The 23,997-nt window shown below is 37.3% G+C and overlaps 2 protein-coding genes across 6 annotated transcripts in view; one reads left to right on the top strand and one right to left on the bottom strand.

The window, feature by feature from the left end:
* Positions 1-328: 328 nt before the first annotated feature.
* STRADB (STE20 related adaptor beta) lies at positions 329-19,698 on the bottom strand. Of its 5 annotated transcripts, none has more exons than XM_081937522.1 (13): positions 18,542-18,819; positions 18,177-18,271; positions 15,763-15,819; positions 14,999-15,079; positions 11,480-11,624; positions 10,147-10,268; positions 9,783-9,891; positions 9,356-9,479; positions 7,194-7,365; positions 5,320-5,424; positions 4,221-4,447; positions 3,323-3,365; positions 329-2,105 (listed from the first exon to the last, which is right to left on the bottom strand). In XM_081937522.1, exons 3-13 carry the CDS (start codon positions 15,772-15,774, stop codon positions 1,953-1,955), a joined length of 1,293 nt encoding a protein of 430 aa, XP_081793648.1. In that variant the 5' UTR covers positions 15,775-15,819; positions 18,177-18,271; positions 18,542-18,819; the 3' UTR covers positions 329-1,952. The 5 variants fall into 5 exon arrangements, with proteins under 5 accessions (XP_081793648.1, XP_081793651.1, XP_081793650.1 ...); XM_081937525.1 differs by having other exon boundaries at positions 11,522-11,624; XM_081937524.1 differs by lacking the exons at positions 18,177-18,271; positions 18,542-18,819 and adding an exon at positions 19,447-19,698.
* The window catches only part of TRAK2 (trafficking kinesin protein 2), a 31,988-nt gene continuing 26,975 nt past the window's right edge, over positions 18,985-23,997 (top strand). The window contains exon 1 of the mRNA XM_081937508.1: positions 18,985-19,283. The gene's annotated coding sequence lies outside the window, so the exon portion shown is untranslated. The remainder of the gene's footprint in view (positions 19,284-23,997) is intronic.

Below are 23,997 nucleotides of genomic sequence, written 5' to 3'. Positions count from 1 at the left end.
ATAAGTACAAATCATCATGGTTTATTCCTCACAAAGATACATATTTATTGACAGAGCAAAACAACACTGGTAATTTTTTTCACCCAATTCTTTATGTATTCTTTGCTTTAGAACCCCCTGACAAATACAATGCAGTTTTCTCTAGATTAACCTGCTTGTACTGTCTTGCTACAGACAAAATTAGTTACTGGTCTCAAAATAGTTCTAGGGTATTATTCTAATGCTTACTTAACAATCTGTCTAAAACAATAGGGCTTCTAAATTACTATGCTAGCATTGTATATTCTCTTATTGATGAGCATGAAATAAAGCACCATTCACTCAAATGATCTTTGTTAAATAATATTTTATTACAATTAAATTTGTCAGAATTAAATTGACAATACATAATTTTCCTTCAGTAGTTTCCTAGTTAAAAGGTCACTTGTGATGCTAAATAAGATTGCATACTTAAAACTAATTTCTATTTTTACATGAGTAAATAGAATGTACTTTATTGAAAAATCTTTAATAAAATATTAAACCATCTCCAAAAGTATGGTATAAAGGTAACAAGAATTTAGGTTTACTTTGTTCAATTATTCACAGTACTATTCACAGAAAGCAGCCTTTTTTCCTGTTCCTTTATTTTCTGTTTGTAATTAGGACTGAACTTTCGTTTCTCAAGAAAAGAAAAGCAAAACAAAGATAAAATGATGACTTAGAAGTCACCTTCCCCCCTCCCCTCCCCCAAATGTCTGAGCCTATGAGTAATATTAACCAGACCTCTCGTTCTTTCACTGACCCTGGAGCGAAGAAGTGGAAAGGAAATGAACTATGAATCACAATCCATTGATAGATGCTTGTATTTCAGTGGAATGACACCACTGAACACAGCTCAAAGCCTTCCACAATATAGTTTGCCGTAATGGGCTAATAGTCACTTTGCCTAAATAATACAGATCTTTCTTATATTAGTCCTACAAATTTTGGCTACTTATTCAAAGGATGAATATATTTCCTGAACAGCAGATCACAATTAAAGCTATGAAAATTAAGCAATATTCATATATATAGTCAAGTAATTTCAAGCTTTTATTTGGCAAATTATTTTTCCCTTAATCTGATTTCTCAAAGATACATGTTCCATTAAAAACAGCTATTTTTTTTTCAAGTTACAGTGTTGACTACTTCAACAACCACTGAAGGTTATGTAGTAGATATCCAGCGCTCTCTGAGATTTCCACATTGATATTTTTTGCAAGTAGGAAAAGACACTATATTTTAAAGAAGTTATATATTTGTTATAAACTTGATGATAAAGAGATGATTAACAATGTATTAAATAAAGAATGGAAACAATATTTAATATTGGAAAGGTAGCCATAGAACATAAGTACTGTAAAAGCATATGCCATTCCAAGCAAAGTTTTACTATATAAATGGATACTATTACAGTTCAGATGTAACAAAGATGTAAAGAACTGTACAGATATTTCTGCAATTCAATTAGTAAAGGTAAATAAATTCTCATAATACCACTTTGAAAAAAATTCTGTGTAGCATCATCTGTATAAGCCTTTAGCATTTTCAAGTATAACAAAACAAAACCTTTATTTGAACAAAAGCAGCAAGTAAATCACATTATTTTCCAAAGAAGTATAGGAGTCCTTGACTTACAACCACAATTAGGACCAGAATTTCCATTGCTAAGCAAAGCAGTTGTTAAATGTCATTTTTTGCTATGGTGGTTAAATGAACAACCATGGTTATCTGGCTTCCCCCACTGACTTTGCTTGTCAGCTCATTGGGAAGGTCACAAATGGCAATCACATGACCATGAGGATGCTGCAACGGTTGCAAGTGCGAGGACCAGTTATAAGTCACTTTTTTTCAGTTCTGTTGTAACTTGGAATGGTCAACTTTGAATGAATGGTTGTAAATTGAGGACTACCTGTATGGTCTTAGTATTCCTAAAATTCCCAATATATCTTTTTCTCATTTGGCAACCTACATTCAGATTTATTCCAGGTGGCAGCTGAATGCACCGTTGGTATTTGTAACTGACTATGTTGGATGGCAGGAGGCAAGAGTGAAAGTAATGAACCCTTTGTTTCTTCTTTCACCTGAAAATTGAGAAGGCAGTCATTGGAATAATGACCTTATATCACACAGCTAGTAAAACAATTATGAATACCTTCTCAGAAGTTTATGCAAGTTCTTGTTGCCCAAATGTTAATTATTGCTACTAACTAAGCTCATAGAAATAGTGATTGCTAATAAAGACTATGAAAATCAAGGGCTTCTTACAGATAGGTCAATGGCTATTTCATTATAAATTCAGATCAAATGGCCATTCTTTAATCCAGTAGTGCTTAAATTGGGGGATAATCTGGGAATATCCTCAGAATAATGAGGAAATGTGTAATTGCTGTTTTTTGAATAAAGAATGAATCTCAGGCTGCCACTGCCAAGATTCTTGTGTAAAACCATGGAGTATGGCATTTTTTGTGGTGACAATAACCTTATTCAAGACAGGGAAAATCAGTAATTGGGTCAAATAATTTAAGAACCACTGTTTAGTCAACAGTTTGTGCTTACCTCCCTTCCCTGAATGCAAATAATTAATTTAATGAAAAACAGAGGTAAAAGTGTTACATAGGCTGCCTTGAGCCCTGGAGTGAAAGACAGAATATTAATTGCAATTCATTTATGCAGAAAGATACAAATGAATGCATACCGCTGCCTTAATTGCTATAAAGGTGTGTTTTTACAGGTTAAGAGGTGAAAAGGAAATTCTTACATTGAATAAAATGTATGGAGTAACATCCTAACAGTAGATATCTGAACAACAAATACATAATGAGGGCACTGGGCAAGAAAAGGAATTTCCCCAACTATGTGTTTCAAAAGAAAAAAAAGCATTGCTGGCTCTATAAAATAGTTGTGTTTATGCCAACAGTTATCTCAGTTCTACGGGTAGGGCAAGGCAAGCAAATATAAGTTTGCCTACCATAGATAAGATATTATGAGTTCTTTAAAATAAAACTAAGAATTGGAACAAATAAGCTGCAGTTCTATAACTAATCAAAATCACCAATCAAAAAGAAAGCCAACACCTTAATCTCAAACAGGATTTATAAGTGGACAATACCTATTACACAAATCACACTTGCAGAAATGGCATAGTACATTATTTCACCAGTGCACAAATTTATAAAACTGCTCCAAACAGATATCTCCTGTTCAAGTCAAAGATGTTGCAGCCTCGGTTTTCTAGACCCAAAGACTCAGTGATTTTATGCAGCTAAAATAACTCTAACAAAATGTATAACAAACTCACCTGCTTGAAAAAAGCATGTGACAGAAGGCCTCTTGCTGATGGCCTATATCCCAGAAGGAAAAAAGAGATTAGATTTTTAACTTTTGCAAACAGCTGGTAAATTACTTCTCCTCCCTTGCAATTTTTAGCAAAATCAGTTGATTGAAGAATCAGTATTTTTTCCACTTTAATTATTCCATCCACATGTCCTTGCTACAATAGATTAATAGTTTAAAATAGAATAGTGCAAATATATTTTTCAAGGTCTTTAAATATGAACTTTCAAATTTGTAATATTAATTAAAAATGGTTTTATCAACCACCTTTTAACTGACAGAGCAGTACATACTGTAACATAAATATTACTGTCTTAATAAAGATACAGTTTAATATACTTAAGGAGCTACATATGTCATGTTCCTCTCTAAATATTCATCTACATTTTTCTTCCATCTCTCATTAATTTCTCTCAGCGTGGGGAACAAGAGGCAGGTTAAATCATTTACTCATATTTTTTTTCATATATTACTCTTTAAGGGCTCATCAATCTTAGCATGGAAAAAAAACCTGAGATTACATTTGTAAAAATGACATTTAAAAATGTCAACACTTACATGAAAAATATTTCAAAATTTGATGATTTCATGAAATTACAGACATTTTAAATTTTTCTTTTAAATTATTATTATTATATATACTTTATTCATCATTATTATTGTTGTTATTGTTGTTATTATTTGGTTGCCATCTGGGGGTACTATGGGTCTTCTGGTAATTATGAATAATCAAGGATGTCCTGCTGACAGCTATAATTTGGTAATACTGTATGATATTCATATATAAACCAGGCTTTCAAATCAGCTCTAGTTTCAGTTTAAAATAATTAAACTCAAATTTGCACTTTATTTTAAAGCATTACCTTTGTTCTGGGTCCTGATGCAAACACAATTCTATCAAATTATGGAAAGCAGGAGAGAAAGTTTTAGGTGGAGTCTGTAGTCTCTCACTTGTCATCGTGTGTGTCATGCTTTCCCCAATTCCAGAATCAATTCCCGACTGAGAATTTTTTATCCTAGATTCTCCACATGAAAAAGTGTTTATAGCCCAAGGACAGTAAGATGGACCTTTAAGTTTTTGCAGCAGCATCTGGTAAAAAGATACAGAAAATACTGGAGTCACTTTGCAACAGTGGCAGAAAAACACCATGACTAGATAAATATCCAATGACTGTCTTAGCTTGCATAAATATAGTACATTGTGGCTGCATTAAATAATAAAGTTTTGCAAAAGTATTAATCAGAAAGTTATAAAACATAGTTTTCTCTCATCCATTCCTACAATTCAGTATTCATTGGGAATTAAATTCAAGTCAATCAATCAGAATAGAGCTGGAAGGGACCTTCGAGGTCTTCTAGTCCAATCCCCTGCTCAAGCAGGAGACCCTATACCCATTATGGCAAACCTGTGGCACGCGTAGCCATTTGTTAGGGCACGGGAGGCATTGCCCTGTCAGCTCCAGCGCTGGCCAGCTTACTTTGGCCTTCTTTTTCTCCCTCCGGAGGCTTCCTTGAAGACCCCACTGCACTCCCCCCACTTTTGGCACACGATCCGAAAAAGGTTAACCATCACTGCCCTATACCATTTCATACAAGTGACTGTCCAGTCTCTTCTTAAAGACCTCCAATCATGAAACATCCACAACCTCTGAAGGCAAGCTGTTCCACTGGTAGGCAAGCTGTTCCATTGGTAAGTGACATACTGCTTTGCTGCCAAAGAAGGGCAATTTAACAAATGCTCAAGAGCAATGCTTCATGGAGTGATCTTTGCATGAACCCAGTAAACAGTGAACTTAAATGAGAAATCATTACATCCAACCAAATTAGTCAGCATTATACTTTTAAGAGAATTGAATCTAATTCTTAGATAATTGAAACTCTAGCTACATAAAATTTCAAAATTAAGAGTCATACTCTTGACAATAATAGTTATTCAATTTGTTAAGGGATGTTATGCTTTACCTGTGTGCGAAGCATATCCTGAAAAGGTACATGCCCATTTGCTAGTTCACAAGCTGTAATGCCCACACTATAGATGTCAGATTTCACATTATATCCATGCATATCCTATAGACGAAAACACTTATCAGGCAAATTCAGTTGTTCAAAGGCTGTCAAAGTACATTAGGAAATGGATGAGAAATATTTAAACATGCCATGTACAGTTCTATTATTTGTACATATGGAATAAGTTAGTCTACTAACTTAAATAAAAAGGTCTACCTCTGAAGTATACAATTAGGCTGTAGAGTAGTCAACTATTTTAAATATCAATGACATGCAACTTCACAAAAGATTGTAAATATATTTTGGTTACTTTAATATAATTTAGATGTGCTTAGTAACTACTTACTTAGTAAGTAAGTAACTATATAAACATCTAACTTTTTAACATTTTGTTTGTTTCATTTTGGTCTTTTAAAATAATAGTCTATTCTCCCCAAATCTGGAACAAAAGTTGACAATGTGTGTTGGGCTACAAGTAAGGAGAATGCACCATTCAAATGAAGTATTTCCATGAATAGGAAAATATTTTAAAATATCTGTTAATAATACAATTATTATTATTGTAGATTGAGAAGTAAAAATATTTATCAATCCACAACTGGACCAATATACTATATTGCAATATAAAACTTTCAGTGAAGAAGATTTCATCCAAAAGTGGATTGATTCAGGCAGAGTATTTTACATTTATATATCTGTATGCACATGTGTGTGCCCATTTGCATAGCATTTTATATTACATATTTAAAATGTATAAATGAATATACACAGATCCTATGGAAAGCACCTATTTTAAATGGGAACTTTTTCCATATATGATGAAAAGGAAAAAGAAATAATGGAAATATATATTAAGTCTTTGGATAGAACAGGGGTGTCAAACTTGATTTCATTGACAGCTGAATCAGGGTTATGTTTAACCTCAGGGGTCGGAGTGGGCAATGGCTCAGGTAGGCAAGGCCAGCTTGGAAGTCACTCATGTTGGGGGCGCCTGTGGCAGTCCAAGCGCTCTACCAGCGAAAACAGGCTCTTGATCTCTGTTTTCGGCTGCAATAGCCTCCTATACTTTGCCAGCAAAAAGAGTGCTTGGGCGGGATGCGTGTGTCCCCCCAGGCCCCATTTTTGGGTGCGATGGCCTTCTACAGCCCTCTGCCAGCGCAGAGCCACGCGGCCCTCCAGAGCTCCATTTTTGCTGGCAGAGGCGCCATGGGCCGGCCCTTTGCTGTTTTCAGCCCCCCCACCCGTCCCCCCAGGCCAGATCTAACCACCACCATCTGGGCCTTGAATTTGACACTCCTGGGATTGAAGTATCTTAATATGATGATAATGCTTAACTACAATGTCCTTTCATACAATGTCCTTTCAAAGAAAGTTGGAGGGGTTTTATGACCACCTCTACTACTACAACAAATTTATTTATTTTCCAGAATACTGGAAATTAAATTCTACAGGAAAGAAATGCTAAAAATATATTTGTTAACAGAAATAGATGAATTAAAAACAATTAACAAAAGGCTTCCTGATTTTCAGCAATAATTTGGCAAAGATAATTGTACATGGGACTATTTGGATTCAGAGATACCATTTTAAACGATATGGAATATAAATCTTGGAACCACAGTATATCTGTAATGCATTAAAATTCATAGTGCATACCTAGTTTTAGATAAAACATTAAATGCCAATGTTTAAATAATCATAAAGGATATAAACAACATAATTAAGATTAACATTCTGTGGTGCAGAATTTAAATACTTAATAAATTTCTGACGCAGTATATAGATATAGCAGGAAAGCACATCCACAATCCAATCTAATATATACTGACCTGCCTTAGTAGTTCAGGACTCAGCCAAGGAAGCATAGATGTACTGAACTGGGGGAAATCATACACAGCTTTTAACTGTTGTCCACTGCTGACTAAACTATAGAGGTGATTTAAGCCCGACAAATAAACTAGGCCATCCCCTGAAATCAATATGTGGCTAGCTTTAATACTTCTGAAATGCAAACAAACAAATTAATTAATAAAACCCCAATTATTTTGCTTGAAAGACTATCCTATTAAATACATATTAAGATTCTGATACATCACTTAGGTAGGTTTGTTTCTTTTTAAAAGCTATAATCTTTTCTATAGATTATACTTAGAGGTTATACTATTCTTTATTGCATCAGAAAGAGAATTGAGACATACTGTTTACGTTTAACTTGATGCTGTTCTTGCTTGAGTTATTCTTGAATTTAGTTAAGAATTACTTGTCTAATAACAGACCTCACTCAGTCTGTGACGATGTATCTAGCAAAGATGCTCACAATATAAAAGATGCCTTGATTTGAAGTGACAACTTCAAATGATCCATTAAATAGGCCTCAGCCCAAGAAGGTACCAACTCCTTCTCATTCTACTTCTCTGCAAGCCTGGGATGATAAAACTGGCTTATGGGCTAGATTCATCCCACAAAGCTTCCCTAACTAAATACCCAACAGTTCAGCCTATAGTTACATGCAGAGAGAGAAAATGGAGAAAGACTGGATGGCTACCTCTGTGGGCTAGGTTAAAGTGAAACAGAAAAGGTTCACGAGCTATTGTATAGTAGCCAGCCATTATATATTGTATAGCCTTCAATGTTTCTAGGACTGAGGAAGATTTTTAAAAAGCCCATAATGTGAAATGTGTGTGAATAATCCCGTGGTCAGTACAACATAAGAGAATTATTCTACGTTAATGTGACCCATTTTTCACAATTTGTTTCTAATTCTCTTCCCTCCTCCCCCAGTCAGAATAGCAAAATTTACTTGGTGACTCTCCCCCCCCCCCCGCCTTTTTAAATGCAAGTTTAAACAATATTGCATGAGTTCTAATTTTAATAAGGCTATAAGTATTGAATTATATGCTTTTTATTTGTACATTTGTATTCTACAAAACTATATAGGGATCTATATAGGGTACCTACTAACTAGAAGAACTCTATAATGTAAGGTAACTTAAGACATTATGCAGTAGAAGTCACAATGTGTAGAACATATCCAAATTACTTCACTGTAAACAACTGTGGTAATAATTCAACGAGATCATTTAGCTATACATAAGAGCTCCTACAGATAGCTCAATGTTTTCCTATTGTCCTTTCTCTTGTTGTACCATTTCTTCATAATGTACTTAGAAACTTCAAATAGTTCTTAAAATTTAAGAGTTAGCAATTAGAGACCAAGGAGTGGGTTCCGGCAGTCATTACTGTTGGTTTGCGTGTGGTTGCGCCGTGCACGCGGTGCAATAAAAATTGCTCTGCATATGCGCAGAAGCAAAAAAACAAGATGGTGTCGTCTATGGTGCCGCCCGGAGAACCGGTTCAGGGGCGTGGCAGGCCTGGGTCGCTGCCAGTTCCAGCAATCCTGGCTGCCAAACCACTACTGTTTCAGCCAAACAGTAGTGGTTTGAACCGATAGGAACCCACCTCTGGAAGAAACCCTTAATGAGCTCATGAATCTCATCAGAAAATGCCTTGTACCAGAAATTAAATATTCATATTGTAATATGGTTTAGGTTTAGGTTTATTTGGATTTATATGCCGCCCTTCTCCAAAAGGACTCAGGGCGGCGTACAACATTAAAAACACACATCACAAAAGTTTAAAAAAAAGATTAAACCCATTTCCAAAAAGACCAAACCGATTTTTTTAAAAGAAACAATACATTTAAAATAAATTAACATTAACATTAACAGGCCAGGCCAGCTTGCTCAATATACTCAAAACATGATATATTAAAATAATTTGAATATTTGTGGAGGTTTAATATATTTTAAAGCATTTTGGATTTCCCTCTGAGAATGAGAAATGAAAACATAAATTGTTATATTTGGTAAGGGTATACATTTTAATCAGAGAATGCTACTAAAAGAAAATAGATAAAATAAAATAATCACATAACTTTTCAAGCTTCAGCTGAAATCATTGGCTGGATTGCAATGAAGTTCTTCCATATTACCTGTGAATATAACCATGTTGATGCATGTAGTTCAATCCACTAACTGCACCAAAGAGGATATTTCCTATCAAAGCTTCACTCATGCCTTCAGGGAAGTAAGTCCTCAAGAGACAACTGGCTGAATCTAAAAAAAAAGGTTTAGTAGTAACTCCTCATAATATCCTTATAAATATAGGAAGGTCAGGGCTGGCCATAATTAGAATGATCAAATGCATTGATATTTTCCACATTAGCATTGGCCCCTAAAGCTCACAACTGAAGCAATTCTCTGTTTCAAAAACAGAGTCCCAATGGTTTCCTCTTTAAGTAATTATCCCACTTGGAAGTACAAAAGATTCCACAAACTAGGTACCAATAAGCTGAATTGCTCTGCATGTGTAGAAATAATTGAATAAATAAGGATATGTTTTTGTAAACAGTTACTTACGGTAAGCCATGAAAGGAGAAATAACCCAAAGCCATCTTCCAGCAGTAAACACTGTCCAAAAAGTCAAGATATTCCGATGTCGGAAAAAGTGGGATAATATCACCTCATTCTAAAGAAGGAAATAAATGTTGTAATAATCTAAAAGACGGGAAATATTCCATGCTGTTTTAGTCATAGGAAAACAATCCCTGAATCTGAAAAAAATAGATGACTGAAATTACTTGAGAAAGCTGTAACTAATTCTCCATGAGATTTCCAAATTTCTTTGCATATCTAGAATTAGTAGGAATATGGGGATACAGGTAAACCTCTTAACTTATATAACCTTGCAAGCATTATATATCAAGTTTAAAATCATGTTTACTTGTAAAGTGTTTAAGAGTTCTTCAGAACATCTTTCCAGATCTGTAATTCTTACAGCCACCAGTGTTCCTGTCGGGATATGACGGGCGAGGTAGATAGAAGTTAAGTTGTTGCATCCTTTTCCTACACAGAAAGAGGAATATACCACTTAGTATTCTAATTAATTCACTAATAATATTTTGGAATGATATACAAATAAAGTAAATAAATGAATAAAATGCTCTTATTACTCACAAAATCTTAACAATTGTGAAAAAGAACACCTTTCAAAGCAAGCATAAATATCTGATTTGAATTAGAACACAACAATCTGATTCTGAAAGCTATTTCCTAGTAGAAACAATCTTTTTGTTTTAAAAAGATTACAGGTAGTTCTCATTTAATTATCGCAATTGGGATTGGCAACTGTTGTTAAGCAATAGTCAATGACAAGTGAAACATCACATGGCCACATCAGACTTATTATGTCAAGAATTCCACTGCAATTGTTAAGTGAATCATCCCCAGTAATTAAGCACAATGTCTTGTGACTGCAACTTGCAACTTCCTGCTGGCTTCCCAATTGGCTCGGCTTGCCAGAAACCAGCTTTGAAGCTCATGTAACCATGGGATGTTATAAATGCAAGCCAACTGTGAAGCACCCAAATTGTAATCTTATGACTGTGGGGATACTATGATAAGTATAAGTTATCATAAGTTTGAGGGTCAGTCAAAAATCTACTTTTTCAACACCATTATAAGTTTCAGTGGTCACTGAACAAAGCTGTGCTTAACCAAGGACTACCTATATTATGCTGTGGTGATTATCGAATGATAAACACCGTGTAATTTATAAATTTACCAAGTATTCAGAATAGATCAATGAATATTGGTGTAGCATGTTAAATGTTGAAGGCATTAGTGTACAAAAAATGAAATAAGAATTAAAACTGGTATTTTAATAGGAATGACCAATTGAAGTTCATTTAAAATAAATCTCAAGCAGCTCATTAGCATTAACAGATTATCTTCGCACCAGTTACCAGCACCATGTGCTAGTTACATACGAAGATGCTTGTGTAATACCATGCTTGAATAGACAGTATTCCCATCTTATTCACTCATGTAGGATCTGAGGCAATGGAGAAGAATGCAAACATGCATTTTTTTCTGGTTAAAAAAGATGTGATAGATAAAGGAAAGACAAGAAGTTAAATGGAAATAGGTTGTAAAATACAAGCAAGCATTAATAAAGATAGAACTAATGTATATCTCAGACCTATTGGCAGGGGATCGCAAAGGGTAAAATTTCTAATCCAAATCTTTGGTTCAAGTATACACTGAAGATCTCTCACTTAAGACAAAATAGGAACATCTTTCCATCACAAAGCAATCACCTATCTCCACCTGGAGATCATAGTGTGATACATCAGACGACAATGGTATCTGTCCATCTCCTCTTTGAGTTGATTGGCCCCAACATACAGCAAGTTCATCTGTCTGAATAGCAAAAATAACTATTAATCTTTATTGTTTTAAATGGTGTCATTTCACATACATTTTGAAAATCTCCCAACATTCCTGTCTATGCATCATTTCAAAAGCTCCAAGTGGTTTTTAATAGCAAGAACTTCTTTAATTGGGGTGTAATTTTTTTATCGTTCAATGTATTTAATTTCTAAAAAAAAAATCTATGTGCCTGATCAGAAAAGGTATACATTTCTCTCCATCAATCAATCCATGAAAAAGCCAGGCACTCATTTTCACTCTAAATATTATATAATGTAAGTACATTAAAACCAACATACTAAAAAATATATCCTATCTAAAGCATATAAATACTCTAGAGCAGGGGTGTCAAACTTAAGGCCCACCGGCCGCATCCAGCCCACAGGATACTTAGATCTGGCCCATGGGGTCAGCCTGGAAATTGCAAAGGACTGACCCACGGTGTCTCTAGTAGCCAAAATGAGGTGCGGGGGGGGGGGGGAACGGATGGCACCCCCATGCCCCATTTTGGTTGCCAGGCTGCTGCAGGCCATCCAGTCCCAAAACGGGGGGCGTGGGCATTGTGTGGCACAATGCTGCCAGAGTGCTGCAGGAAAACAGCTGGGAAAGAAAATAGCTGGGAACACAAGAAGCAATCAGAAGAAAAAGAATTGGTCAGGAAAGCATTTTTTTCAAAAAAAAAAAAAAAAAAGGAGGTGGCCAAAGAGTGTGAAATCCAAATATAAGGTTCAGGGAGACAACACACTGTCACAGAAGAAATATGGATGGCATAGGAATGAGAAAAGCAGTTTTAAAAAACAAACTGTGGACTGGATAACAAACTCCAGTTGCAAGGAAATCCCTCTTCCAGGGTCAATTTCTTAAGGCAGTAAAATTGGGCATGATATAATTCTTTGTACTGGCAGGTTCAAGAGGTTTCTGAGTTGGGAAATTTTGACACCTAATTTTGTTTCACTGACCCTCGTTGAGAGGACTGGAAGACTTCTGATTTAGTGGCAGAGATGACAACAGAAGGGACCCTTGAGGCTACACAGACTCAACTTTAGGCAGCTTTAATCTATCTGAATTTTGCCTACAATTAGTCAAGGCAAGATGATCTTCTCCTTGGGAGCATTTCTTTCCTTTCTCTCATTCAGCCTTTTTCTAACCCCAACTTTTCAACTGCACTTTCCAGTTTGCGCCCAAGAAGCCGGAAGGGTTTCTTTCTTTGCTTGGCCAGTTTCCCTTGGCTGCCTTTTCTGGGCCGAGTCTCCTTTTCTTTCTCCCTCTGGAGTTTCCTCTGCAACCTCCTGCTGTGGCTTTTGCTTCTCAATTCACTTTTTTCTCTTCTTTCTGAGACTATTCAGAAAATCCTATCCCCCCACCCCCACCCCTTTCTGGTTTGTACTCCCCAGAGAGGTAATTAAAGATATCCTTCTTTTTAAGAGTTTCTACTTGTCACAGAAAACGGACTGGTGGCTTGGCTGAGGTTTCTGGAGTCCTATGTTGACTTGGATTCTGCCTCTCTTTTTTTCCCTTGAGGTCTTTAGGACTACTTTCTGAACTTGCACCCACCTCCTTGAAGCTGTTTGTCATATTACTGAGCTCATTATCTTCCTCCCCAGCTTTTACACACATAATTAAACTAAAGTCAAATTGCCACACTTGCTTTCTGTTTCCCTGCTCATCAATGGAGTCAACTTCTACTAACTCCTTTCTTGAGGAAAGAGCCAAACTGCGAGCAAGCTTACTTTTCCTGATGGGTTCATTCTTATTTCAAATCAATTAGTATCGACCCCCCGCACACCATTTTGGCTGTCAGAGTGTGCTGCAGGAAGCCGTCCAGGCCACAAATGTTTTGGCTGGCAGAGGGCTATCAAAACTAAAAACAAAACGAAGGGAGAAATGTTTCTCCTTTTGCATTTGAGCATGCAAGGAGGGGCAGGAAAGGAGAAAGGGAAAGAGGAGAGACAAAGAAAAAGAAGAAAAGATGGGAAGAGAGCAAGGAAGAAAAAAGGAAAGAGGAGGAAGAAGAAATTAGAATAAAGAGGGAGGGAAGGAGAAGAGTATAATGAGAGTGAGGGAGAGTCTGAGGGAAGTCTTGCCTTAGCACTTGGCCACCACAGGTGCCCCCCGCAACACGAATCCCATGTCATTCCTACCATGATCATGCCCACCTTGGCCACGCTCCATGCCCTCCCAGCCCTCCAAGGTCAAACACAACTCTTACGCGGCCCTCAATGAAATCGAGCTTGACACCCCTGCTCTAGAGGACAAGAAATGTATTTGATACATAATTCCAATTCTCTAATATATACAGATAGTACTCACTTACTGACCACTCATTCAGTGATTGTTTGAAGTTGCAAAGGTGCTAAATGTGGTATTTACAACTGATCCTCAAAGTTACAGCCATCACACCATCCACACAGTCTTATGATTGAAATCTGGCAACCAGCTTGCCCTTGCAGCGTTGTTCCAGTGCCCAACAGTCATGTGATCACCATTTATGACTTTCCCTGCTGGCTTCCCACAAACAAAATCAAGGGGGAAGCCAGGAGGTCGCAATCACTCGAGTAAGTCTTCCCCATCCTGCAACAACCTTCCCAGGCCCCAAATTATTACGGCATGTTGCTGCTATTGTTCACATATCCTCTCCCACCTGGCAACAGCGACATATCCGCCTGCTAGTCTGCTTGCAAGTTGCTGGGAGTTGCATCTTTCTGCTGGATTCTCCACTGATTTGTGTTTGGAAGCTAGCAGGAAGTTGCAAGGAGGTCCTTTTTTAATGACCTGCGACTCTTGGGGACTGTCAAGATTGCCAAGTGATGCGGTCACATGATGTCATGTTATAAAATTGCTTAGCAATTCCAGTCCTGATTACTATTGTTAAGCAAGGACTGACTTATCTGTATTCAGCAAAAGGGATGAGAATGAGAGCCTCTGAATTAATTTATACAGCTGCATTGGATAGATGTTTAATGGCTTAACACATTTTGAAGGATCTGGTCCTTTTTTTACAATAAAATAGGCAATTCCTTGCAAGAATGGAGAAAGCAGTATTTTGTCGTATATCACTCAAAGTGAACAGAAAATAGACAGCATACATTTTATCATAAGTGTAAACATGATTGTGATAGAAAAATACTGGTTCTGCTAAGGCAGTGGGTCTCAACCTTCCTAATGCCGTGGCCCTTTAATACAGTTCCTCATGTTATGGTGACCCCCAACCATAAAATTATTTTATGTTTTTCGTATTTTTTCGAAAAGATGTATTTTCCGATGGTCTTAGGCGACCCCTGTGAAAGGGTCGTTCAACCCCCCCAAGGGGTCCCGACCCACAGGTTGAGAACCACTGTGCTAAGGTAAGATGAATTTTGTCTTACCAAGTCTTGACTATTGATGCTTTCCGATTGCTTTTCTACTCTAATGGATTCAACTCGTGTGCGTAGAATACAGGAACAGTCCTACAAAGATATTTGAAAGTAGAAAAAAAAAGCCTTTAAAATGTAATCTACACTCATCTGTTATATGAAACTGCAACCTCAGTGCATAGTAATAATGAATTAATGTTGACACTGTGCACAATAAGAAATGAACCCTTTCCAAATTATGTGATTATCTCGGTGGGTTTGGGGTCATTTAAGAGTCTATTTTGAAAAATCATGATTAAATTCACTTTTTCAAAATTAAGTCCAGTATAATTCTCTGAATTCAAAGCTGGATAAATAAGAGAGATGCTGGACTTAGTCATCCAATTAACCTCCTTTTTACAACACTATAAAACAGCCCTTCCAATAATTAATTTTATCCCTGTAATCTTTAGTTTGGGATACTGTTAATCAACAACTTGCTGTGGGGCCTGAACCTGAACATTATATTAAGATGTAATATACATTTTAACGTATATTAAGATGTAAAAGGAGGCATTAAGCCACAATTTTCAGCTATATTTTACAGTTCAAAGAAGATTCTATTTTAAAACTTTGACTCCGGAAAATGAACCAGAGTTCTAACCTTCTCTCTGCAGTGTTCCACAATGGACAAAATAAAATTATTCTCTTTGTTTATTCTCTATATTTTCAACATGCATATTATTTATATATTAACACCTGCTAGATTTCAAACATTAAAACAAATATGTGCTTACCAAACAAGACATGGAACTGTTTTAGTTCATGGAAAATATCATGCTAATCCATTTACCCTGAAATAGAACATTAAGATATTAAAGATTACAGTACATTCAACATCCAGATATCAACCAAAAATGTCTCTTTTCCTCTTCGGCCATAAACTTCCACAGAAATCCTCCAACATATAGTGTTCTGGATAAAATTAATGATCCCTAGAACAACTCATCAAAAATATTTGAAATCATATTCAAGCATTATCAGAATTATATCAGAAACTGTTTCAGGGCATTGACATAAACAAAGAATACTGGGCTTTAATTTTTTTACATGTTCTGATCGATTACATGTCTGAAATCAGTCCATGCAACCATGACAGTGACTTAACCTCAATTTTTTATTTATTTATTTATTTTATTTAGTTAATTTGTCACTCATGTACAAGATAACAGGAATAAGAATAAACATGAATAAGAACACAGGAAATGGGAACAAATAAATGGGGACAGTAGGACGGACACATTAGGCACTCTGGTGCACTTATGCACGCCCCTACTGACCTTAGGAATGGGGTGAGATCAACAGTAGTTTGTAATGTTTACAAAACTTAACCACAGCACCTCTGAACTAAATTAAGAAAGGTTTCTTTCTTCTGCTTGAATATGAGATAGAAACTGGAGAAAAGTACTTTTGGGGAGTTGGGAAATTAACACCACCAGGAGAGCTGGTCACCACCTCCTTCTTAACTCTAGTGCTGATAATAATCTGGCATTACATTTCTTTTTACTAAAATGTAACACTCTATCAACCTTAACAACTGAAGTATAATTGGTTGACATTGATTTGACATACTCACTGAATAATTACTGTATATTCATGATTACACATCAAATTAGCATGTCATGCAAACATATTTTAATTTGAGAACCAATTTTTTTGAAAATATATTTCATTCTATAGACATATTTTATAAAATAACATGTCCAGAAATGAACTCTAGGAAAATCATTTCAAAAATTCTTTTCATCAATTGACTTGTTTTCATCACACAAACAACACAGTTGTCAGCGTTCCAAATATCATGCAGAATTAAATCAGAGTCCAAGCAGAGCTATCCTTAAAGTTCAAATTTAATAAGACAGACATGTTGGCACATCTGTGGAATCCCAAATCTAAAAGCTTCCTGGGATTCCACCCAGTTGAAAATTCATGATCTTATCCCCACACCCATAAATCCATCACAAGGTCCAATCTTCTTCGGCCACGCCGGCAGTTCCGGTCAGATGCAGAGGTGCAGAGACAAAAGATGACCTTGGGCTTCTAGAAAGGAATGACAACAACACATTCCACAATTCTACTCCTTTCTATTCCCCATCCCAATTACTACACTAATGAAACAGCATAATGAAATAATAGAGTGTGTGGCAGGCCAAAGATTCTAAAAAGGAATATAACTGCAGGCCTGACAACAGTAATATTCTCCTCAAAGAAGTCTGCAGTTCTTTTAATGGATTTCCCTTTAAACCAAGATAAAAGAATACGCTAAGAGTTTAAAAAGGTGAAAGAATTTAAACTCAGAATTTGCACACATATGCCTAAGTCATCATCTCAAATGCCAAAGATTTTTTGTAAGTTATTCTTTTAATTACACACACACACACAAACAAACTGATGGGGTACCATATTAGAAAGCATGATTTTTAATCTCGACATGCATACTTTCTATTTTGACTACAACCTATCCATGTTGTCCCTTTTGTAAGATCACTGATTGTTCCATTAAAAAGGATTCTGTACATATACCTTGAGAGCCGGCTTGGTGAAATGGTTAAGCCTGGCATCAGGCTAGAAACCAAGATATCTGCCTTAGGCAGAAAAGGTAGCTGGGTGACTTTGGGCTATCATTTTCACTCAAACCTAGGATTTGTCCAGACAGTTTCTAAGAATTGGACATGATTGAACAGAAGAGGAAGAAAAAATATGCCTTAAACATGAACATGTTAATTTTATTATAAAAGCTGTTCTCAATCTGTACATCATCCACTTTAACTAACAAAAGCAATAGTCAGGAATTATAGCCATCAATAAATTTTAAATTTAACAAACTAATACCAGTAGTTATTCACCTCATTCCCCACCCCCAAATAAAAATTTCATTACAAATACAAACTACCAGAAAATAGGGACAAAGGAATGCAGCAGAAGTAATGCTTAAGATCAGGGTTCAAATCAGTGAAACATATTAGGAAGACTCAGGGGATAACAGAAAGATATACTGCCAGTCCTGCTTGAACGTTTGAACTATAATTTGGGCTAAATGCAATCAGGTGAATTACTGTATAATAAAAAAAAATACTTGCAATCAAGCTGCATGTAGGATCAAGGATATATTATGCTAGGCATCTTAACATTAACAAATACTAGCGCTAACCTTCCAGTAAGAACTATGGACGTAGAGCCTTCAAAATCCACTCAAAGCCTTTTTAGTATTTGATTCTTGCAGAGGCGGCCCTTTTTCTCTTTCACCTGGAGAAGCAGCATAAACATTGCGAGACTCCATCTCCAAAGTTTTGTCGCAACAACTTTAATCACCCAACTGAATCAAACGAATCCAGCCGGAATAATAAGCAACTAGGAAAGTTTCCGTCTTTTCCCTCTTACGGGAACTGTGCGGGGGGGGGGGGGGGACTTCGGGCGTCCCGCCTTCCTATTCCACACGTACGCTCGTTTGTTCCCACTTTGCACCGACTCTTTTCCTTCACACCCGGCCCGACTTTAATTTGCGTATAAATTTACCTTCTGCAAATTTACCAGGAACTCTGCCCCATCGAGCCCCCTAGGGATTCCTCCAGAGCAGAATCACCCCGAGGGGATTAGGCTGATCCGGGGGCGCGCGTGCCTTGTTCGCCCGGTTCTCGGTGAGCAGCGGCGGAGGCGGGAGAAGGGGGGGGCAAACGCCCCCCAGTACCGCGAGGCAGACCGAGAGCCGCCCTCCCTCCGCCAGCTCTTTTTCGGAGACACAGCGACCGATGACGGTCCTCAGACCCCTCAAACTCCAGGCCCCGCCCCCTAGAACAACTGCGATGAGGTCCAAACCGGAGGAGGAGACCACGAGGGCCTCCCACCTAAGGGACTACAAGCCCCATAGTGCTCTGCGATTCATATTCACATGAGGGGCGTCTCCAAGAGGGGGAAGGAGGAATGAAAGGAGTTGTTCCCGCCCCACCGTTGCACGATGGGAATCGTAGTTTCAAAACCAACGGGTGACAGAAGCAGTTTAGCGAGCTCCTTACGGGATAGCTGTCCCGCAAAGCGGGAGGAGGCGAGGCAGCGCGACCTCCTTTCGGGGGCCGCCATCTTGTAGTCCAGCGTGACCGCCTCCTCTATCCCTACCCCTCCCATGTTGCCTCGCTCCGTCCGGTGCTCCGAAAGAAGGAGCCGGGAAGGCTCTTGCGGTAACAACGGCAGTTGCAGCGCGTAGCTTGAATGGAGTGAGGTGGGAGCGCCCAGGTCGAAAAAAGTCAAACCCGGGAAAGCGGTAAGAAAGCAAGGGAGGGAAGCCGAGATCATGGCTCCGCGTTTTCCCTGGTTTTATGCACCCGCCCATTGCTGCCTTCTGTCCTTCTCTTTCTCTTCTTCCATTTCTACAGTCGGTTCCCTCGTCCCTTTCCCCCAATTCTTTGTTAGATGGATATTATTACCTTAAGAAGAAGGACTGGCTGGACCAAGGATTTAGTATAGTGATGGGTGTTTCAGCATTTGATCTGGGCTCCAAAAACGACCGCGAGATGCTTTGCTTCCAAGAGATTAGAGAATCTGATCTGTATCCATTATTAAGGCTGGAGGGAGTCGAGCATGACAACGATGGCATTCTCACGCTCTTCCCTCCTTCCCTTCCTCCAGTGTTGCCAGATCCTCTCCTCCCTTTTGCAAAAGGTTCCCTTGTCCCTTGATCCCTTCTCTCCTATTTCACCCGCGGGCTCTTCCAGCTCCTGAACAGGCTCTTCTCTTTCCTCTTGTAGCCGTAATGAAAAATGCTCAAAGGGGAAGGAAGGTTGTTCTTAAGAAAAAGAATCAAAAGCGAAGTTGGAAGAAGAGGTGGCTCTTCCGTGCGCGACTGCGGGTTTGCACATTTTGTATGAGTGCCTTGTATAAATCCATTCCAAGCACGAAGCAGCTGCTGATGTTGATATTTGTTGTCATTGACGTCTTGGCTAGCACACTCGAGATTAGCCGGTGCCTGTTTTTCTCTCCCACCGTTCTTTAAGGAAATGATATCAATTGGCTCTTTCTCTTTTTCAGGATTAGCTCACTTGATTCAGTCAAAAAATAAAGAGAAGTCATTATGAGCTCAGAAGCTGGTACCGTTGCCTATTGGGATGGGCAATCAAACAGGGTAGCCATGTCTGTGGATTACTATAATCAGATTGATTTAAGTATCAGCAATGCACTTATTAAAACACATATACCGAGTGTTTAGTTTTATAACCACTCCTCACTGCAGTCTCTTGGTATTTAATAGTAGACATATTTTGATCAACAATTCATAACTCAATTAAAATGCAAATACATATAATTAACATAACATAAACTTAAAAGTATAAATAAAAGTAAAGATTAAGTGAGTGATATCAAACTCATCTTTCAAAGACTCTCCAAAAATGAAAGCTAAAATGGGCCAATTTGATTTCTAGTGGGAGTCAATCTACTAACAACAATAATACATTTTTTAAAAAAAAAATAGATAAGTAAATAAATAAAACAAACACAAACAAAATGGTTGATGGACCACTGGGTCTTTTTCTGTTTCAGTTTTCTATGTTTCTAATGACAATTTTAAGTGATAGTTTGTGCTTGGTTTTACATAAGGCTACTCTACAATGTGGTTTATTTGTTTTGGAGATGACATGCAAATCCATCCCAAGAAATAATCTGTAGGTTACAAATTATAGAAGTTAATTCACATACTATACAACACCAAACTATTTTATGACTTAATACTATATGTGAATCAAACAATTTTAATGCAAACTATTAACTTTATTACTAACTTCATAACAAAGAGCTAAATTTTTCATTTGAAAATTAGCATTATTTTTCTAATGAACAGAACATTAGACTGCAGAACGACTTTCTGAAAAGTCAGTTAAGGAAATAGCATATGTTACTCAAGGTCAAAGGTGGAGCAAACTTCCTCCATTGTAAAATTAGTATAAGAAAGCAAATATGGGTACCCAGCTGTAAGAAGAGTAAGACTGGCAAGAATTTATAGGTAGTTCTTAATTTACAACCGCAATTGAGCCCAAAATTTATGTTTTTAAGCAAGACAGTTGTTAAGTGAATTTTGCCTCATTTTAGGACCTTTCTTGCCATAGTTGTTAAGTGAATCACTGCAGTTGTTAAGTTAATAATAGTTGTTAAGTGAATTTGGCTTCCCCATTGAGTCATAAATATGTGTTACCAAGTGTCTGAATTTTGATCATATGACAATGGGAAAGCTGCAACAGTTGTAAGGGGGAAAACGGTAATAAGTCACTTTTTCAGTGACGTTTTAACTTCAAACAGTTACTAAATAAACAGCTGTAAGTCAAGGACTAATTCTATTGCCTTTCTGAAATGCCAGCATGTGGATGTCTATGGACAAGAAAGTCCAGTAGCTTAGTGGCATCTCTTCCTAAAGCACCTTTAGGAAGTCCTGCCTGTGGAATTAGGACTACAGAAATCTGGATGACCACCAATTGGCAGCAGGGAGGAATAGAAAGTCCTTAACTCTTTACTGCTATTTAGTGGCACTATCCTGAGTGATGTGTGTCAGGCCCACCACTGCTGAAAAGGTGGTATTTGAAGAAACTTGGTAGAAAGCATTTATTTTATATTCTAACATGCATATTATACTGCTTATTTCTTATTCTGCTATTTAATCTTGGCTGTTCAAGTCCAGTCTTAAAAAAATTCTGAATACTGATAGCGGCAATTGTTCTCTCTTCCTCTCTCTCTCTCTCTCTCTACACACATTAAAATTCAAGTCTCTGTTATGCTTTGCTACAGTACACTATAATACAGTATAGAATAGACCAAAAAAAACCCACCCTTTGTGCTTAGTGTCTAATTTATCCTTGAAAATTGCTATATTGTTGAATAGTATCCCTTCTGGTGTATCTTGTTCTCAAAAATATTAACCATATGGCTTGGGGGAAAGGGTTCTTGATTAAGGTCAAGATGCAAGCCTGAACAAGCTGCCTAATATATTGCGGAACATATTATTCATAATGTAACATTTAAATAGTTTCTGATGTAATAGGACCAGTTACTCCAGAGCCATTTTATATAAATCACATGGCGTAACCTAAGTGCAAGCAGTAAACCATTGTTTCTTTTTGGGGAAATAATTACATCTATTCTGAATATATAGACAACACTTAAAGTATAAGTTATAATAGTGCTATAATTATGCCACTATTAGTGAAATAGTACTAGTGAATATACCCATATTATGTTGATTCTATAGAAGAGAGTATTAAGAAAGTCAGTCATAGATTCTAAAGAGTATATTTAAGAACATTTCAAATATAGTTACATGGTGCAAATATCAAAGAAAAAATGCAAATGTTTAATTTTAGTAAGATTGGTGAATTCTTTTTCTTTAAGGGGAAGGATTTTCATAGAACATATTCCCTCAAATATTATTTGTCTTAGCTGATTAGCATCTTATAGATTAATATGAAGTGTTACACTTTGTTTGGTAGAAAGTGTTTACATTCTGGCATGTGCTTTTGAATACATTCTGGCATGCACTTTTCTTAAACAATGTTTAATATATAATCTTTTCTGTAATTCTAGTTATAGCCACAAATTGTAAAGCCAAACTGCCAGAATTGGGCTATCACATTTTTTTTTCAATTAAAGTAGTTTAATTCCTCCAATTGGCTTCTCACATTTTTGTTATTTCAAATAAAAACCTGCAGAAACTTCCCCAAATACAAAACTGTTCTCTAATACCTCTTTAATAGTATCACCACATCACTGTTGCAACCTGGACAAAAAAGTTTGCCTTTCTCTTCTCTTTGGTTTGTCCTTACTGTGTCTTTGCATGGACAATCAGTATGTTCTGTTATCAAAGTTAATTTTAAAAAATCCTGTTTTTTTCTGTTATCAAAGTTAATTTTAAAAAACCCAATATGGCGGTATATGCACTAACACGTATTCCAAAATAAGCCATTTTGACTTCTATAAATGCTATAAAATCCTCTGTAAAACATATTTATACTTCAATATTGACAAGTTTTTAAATTATAGTACAAAATTGTTTCTTTGCTTCCTTAGGCTGGCACATACTAAGGAACTTGGGAGTAACTAAAATTGGCCTTTAAAATAACAATGGTGCACAATATTCATTCATCAAGTATTTGGTGTGGTACAATAAAGCATTTGCACTCAATATTTGTCAATAAGTTTCTGTTCTGACCCCCCCTCCTCTTGTAAAACAAGGCACTCCGAAACAAAGTCTCCGCATAATGTTTTTATTACATACAGTTTCAACCTTGGCAGCAATCCAGCCTGCCAAGGTCAAGATAGCCCTCTGGGCAGCAATCCAGCTTCCAAGCCCCAGATAACCACCTTAGCAGCACTCCTGCCTGCCAAGGTCCAGGGAACAGATCGGCAGTAATCCAGGTAAACCCTTTGGCAGCAATCCAGCTTGCCAAAGTACGACACAGATCTGAGAGCTTCTCCAACTCCAATGATCAGTTGATTCCTGCAAAGGGTGTGTCCACAAGCAGTCCCTTTACAGTCTGGAGAGGAGCCTGATTACGATCACCTGCATCCAATTATCTCTTGAAATAAGTGCGTAGTTGGTTTCTACGTCTATCAGCTCTCCGTTGCCTAGCATCCAGAAACCACTCCCTTGTTTCCTCCCCACTGCTCCAAGGCATGATGTCAGGAGAACACTCCCTTGTCTCCTCCCCACTGGCCCAAGGCTCAGGCGCCTCCTGGTGGCTAACCAGCCCCTCTGCGCCCTGCTCAGAGTCGGAACCCTGTCCAGGGTCCTCCACATCCTCTTGAACTGACTCAGAGGGACCCTCACTGTCAGAGTCTGGTGGCAACTCGAACGGCACCTGCTGGGCCACAACATGTTACATGCACTTGTTTTACCAAATTTTGAGAAAAGCTTTTCTATATTTAGTAAAATGTAAGTCAAACTAGGTAAATTCAAAGTGGAACTCGTTTCCTTGTGAGCTTGTTTAAGACAGTAA

Source organism: Natrix helvetica (genome assembly GCF_964273705.1).
Source record: "Natrix helvetica genome assembly, chromosome: 1".
In the NCBI taxonomy this organism is placed as follows: Eukaryota; Metazoa; Chordata; class Lepidosauria; order Squamata; family Natricidae; genus Natrix; species Natrix helvetica.
The sequence above is the reverse complement of the archived record's forward strand: the minus strand, read 5'-3'. Positions and strand labels throughout refer to the sequence as shown.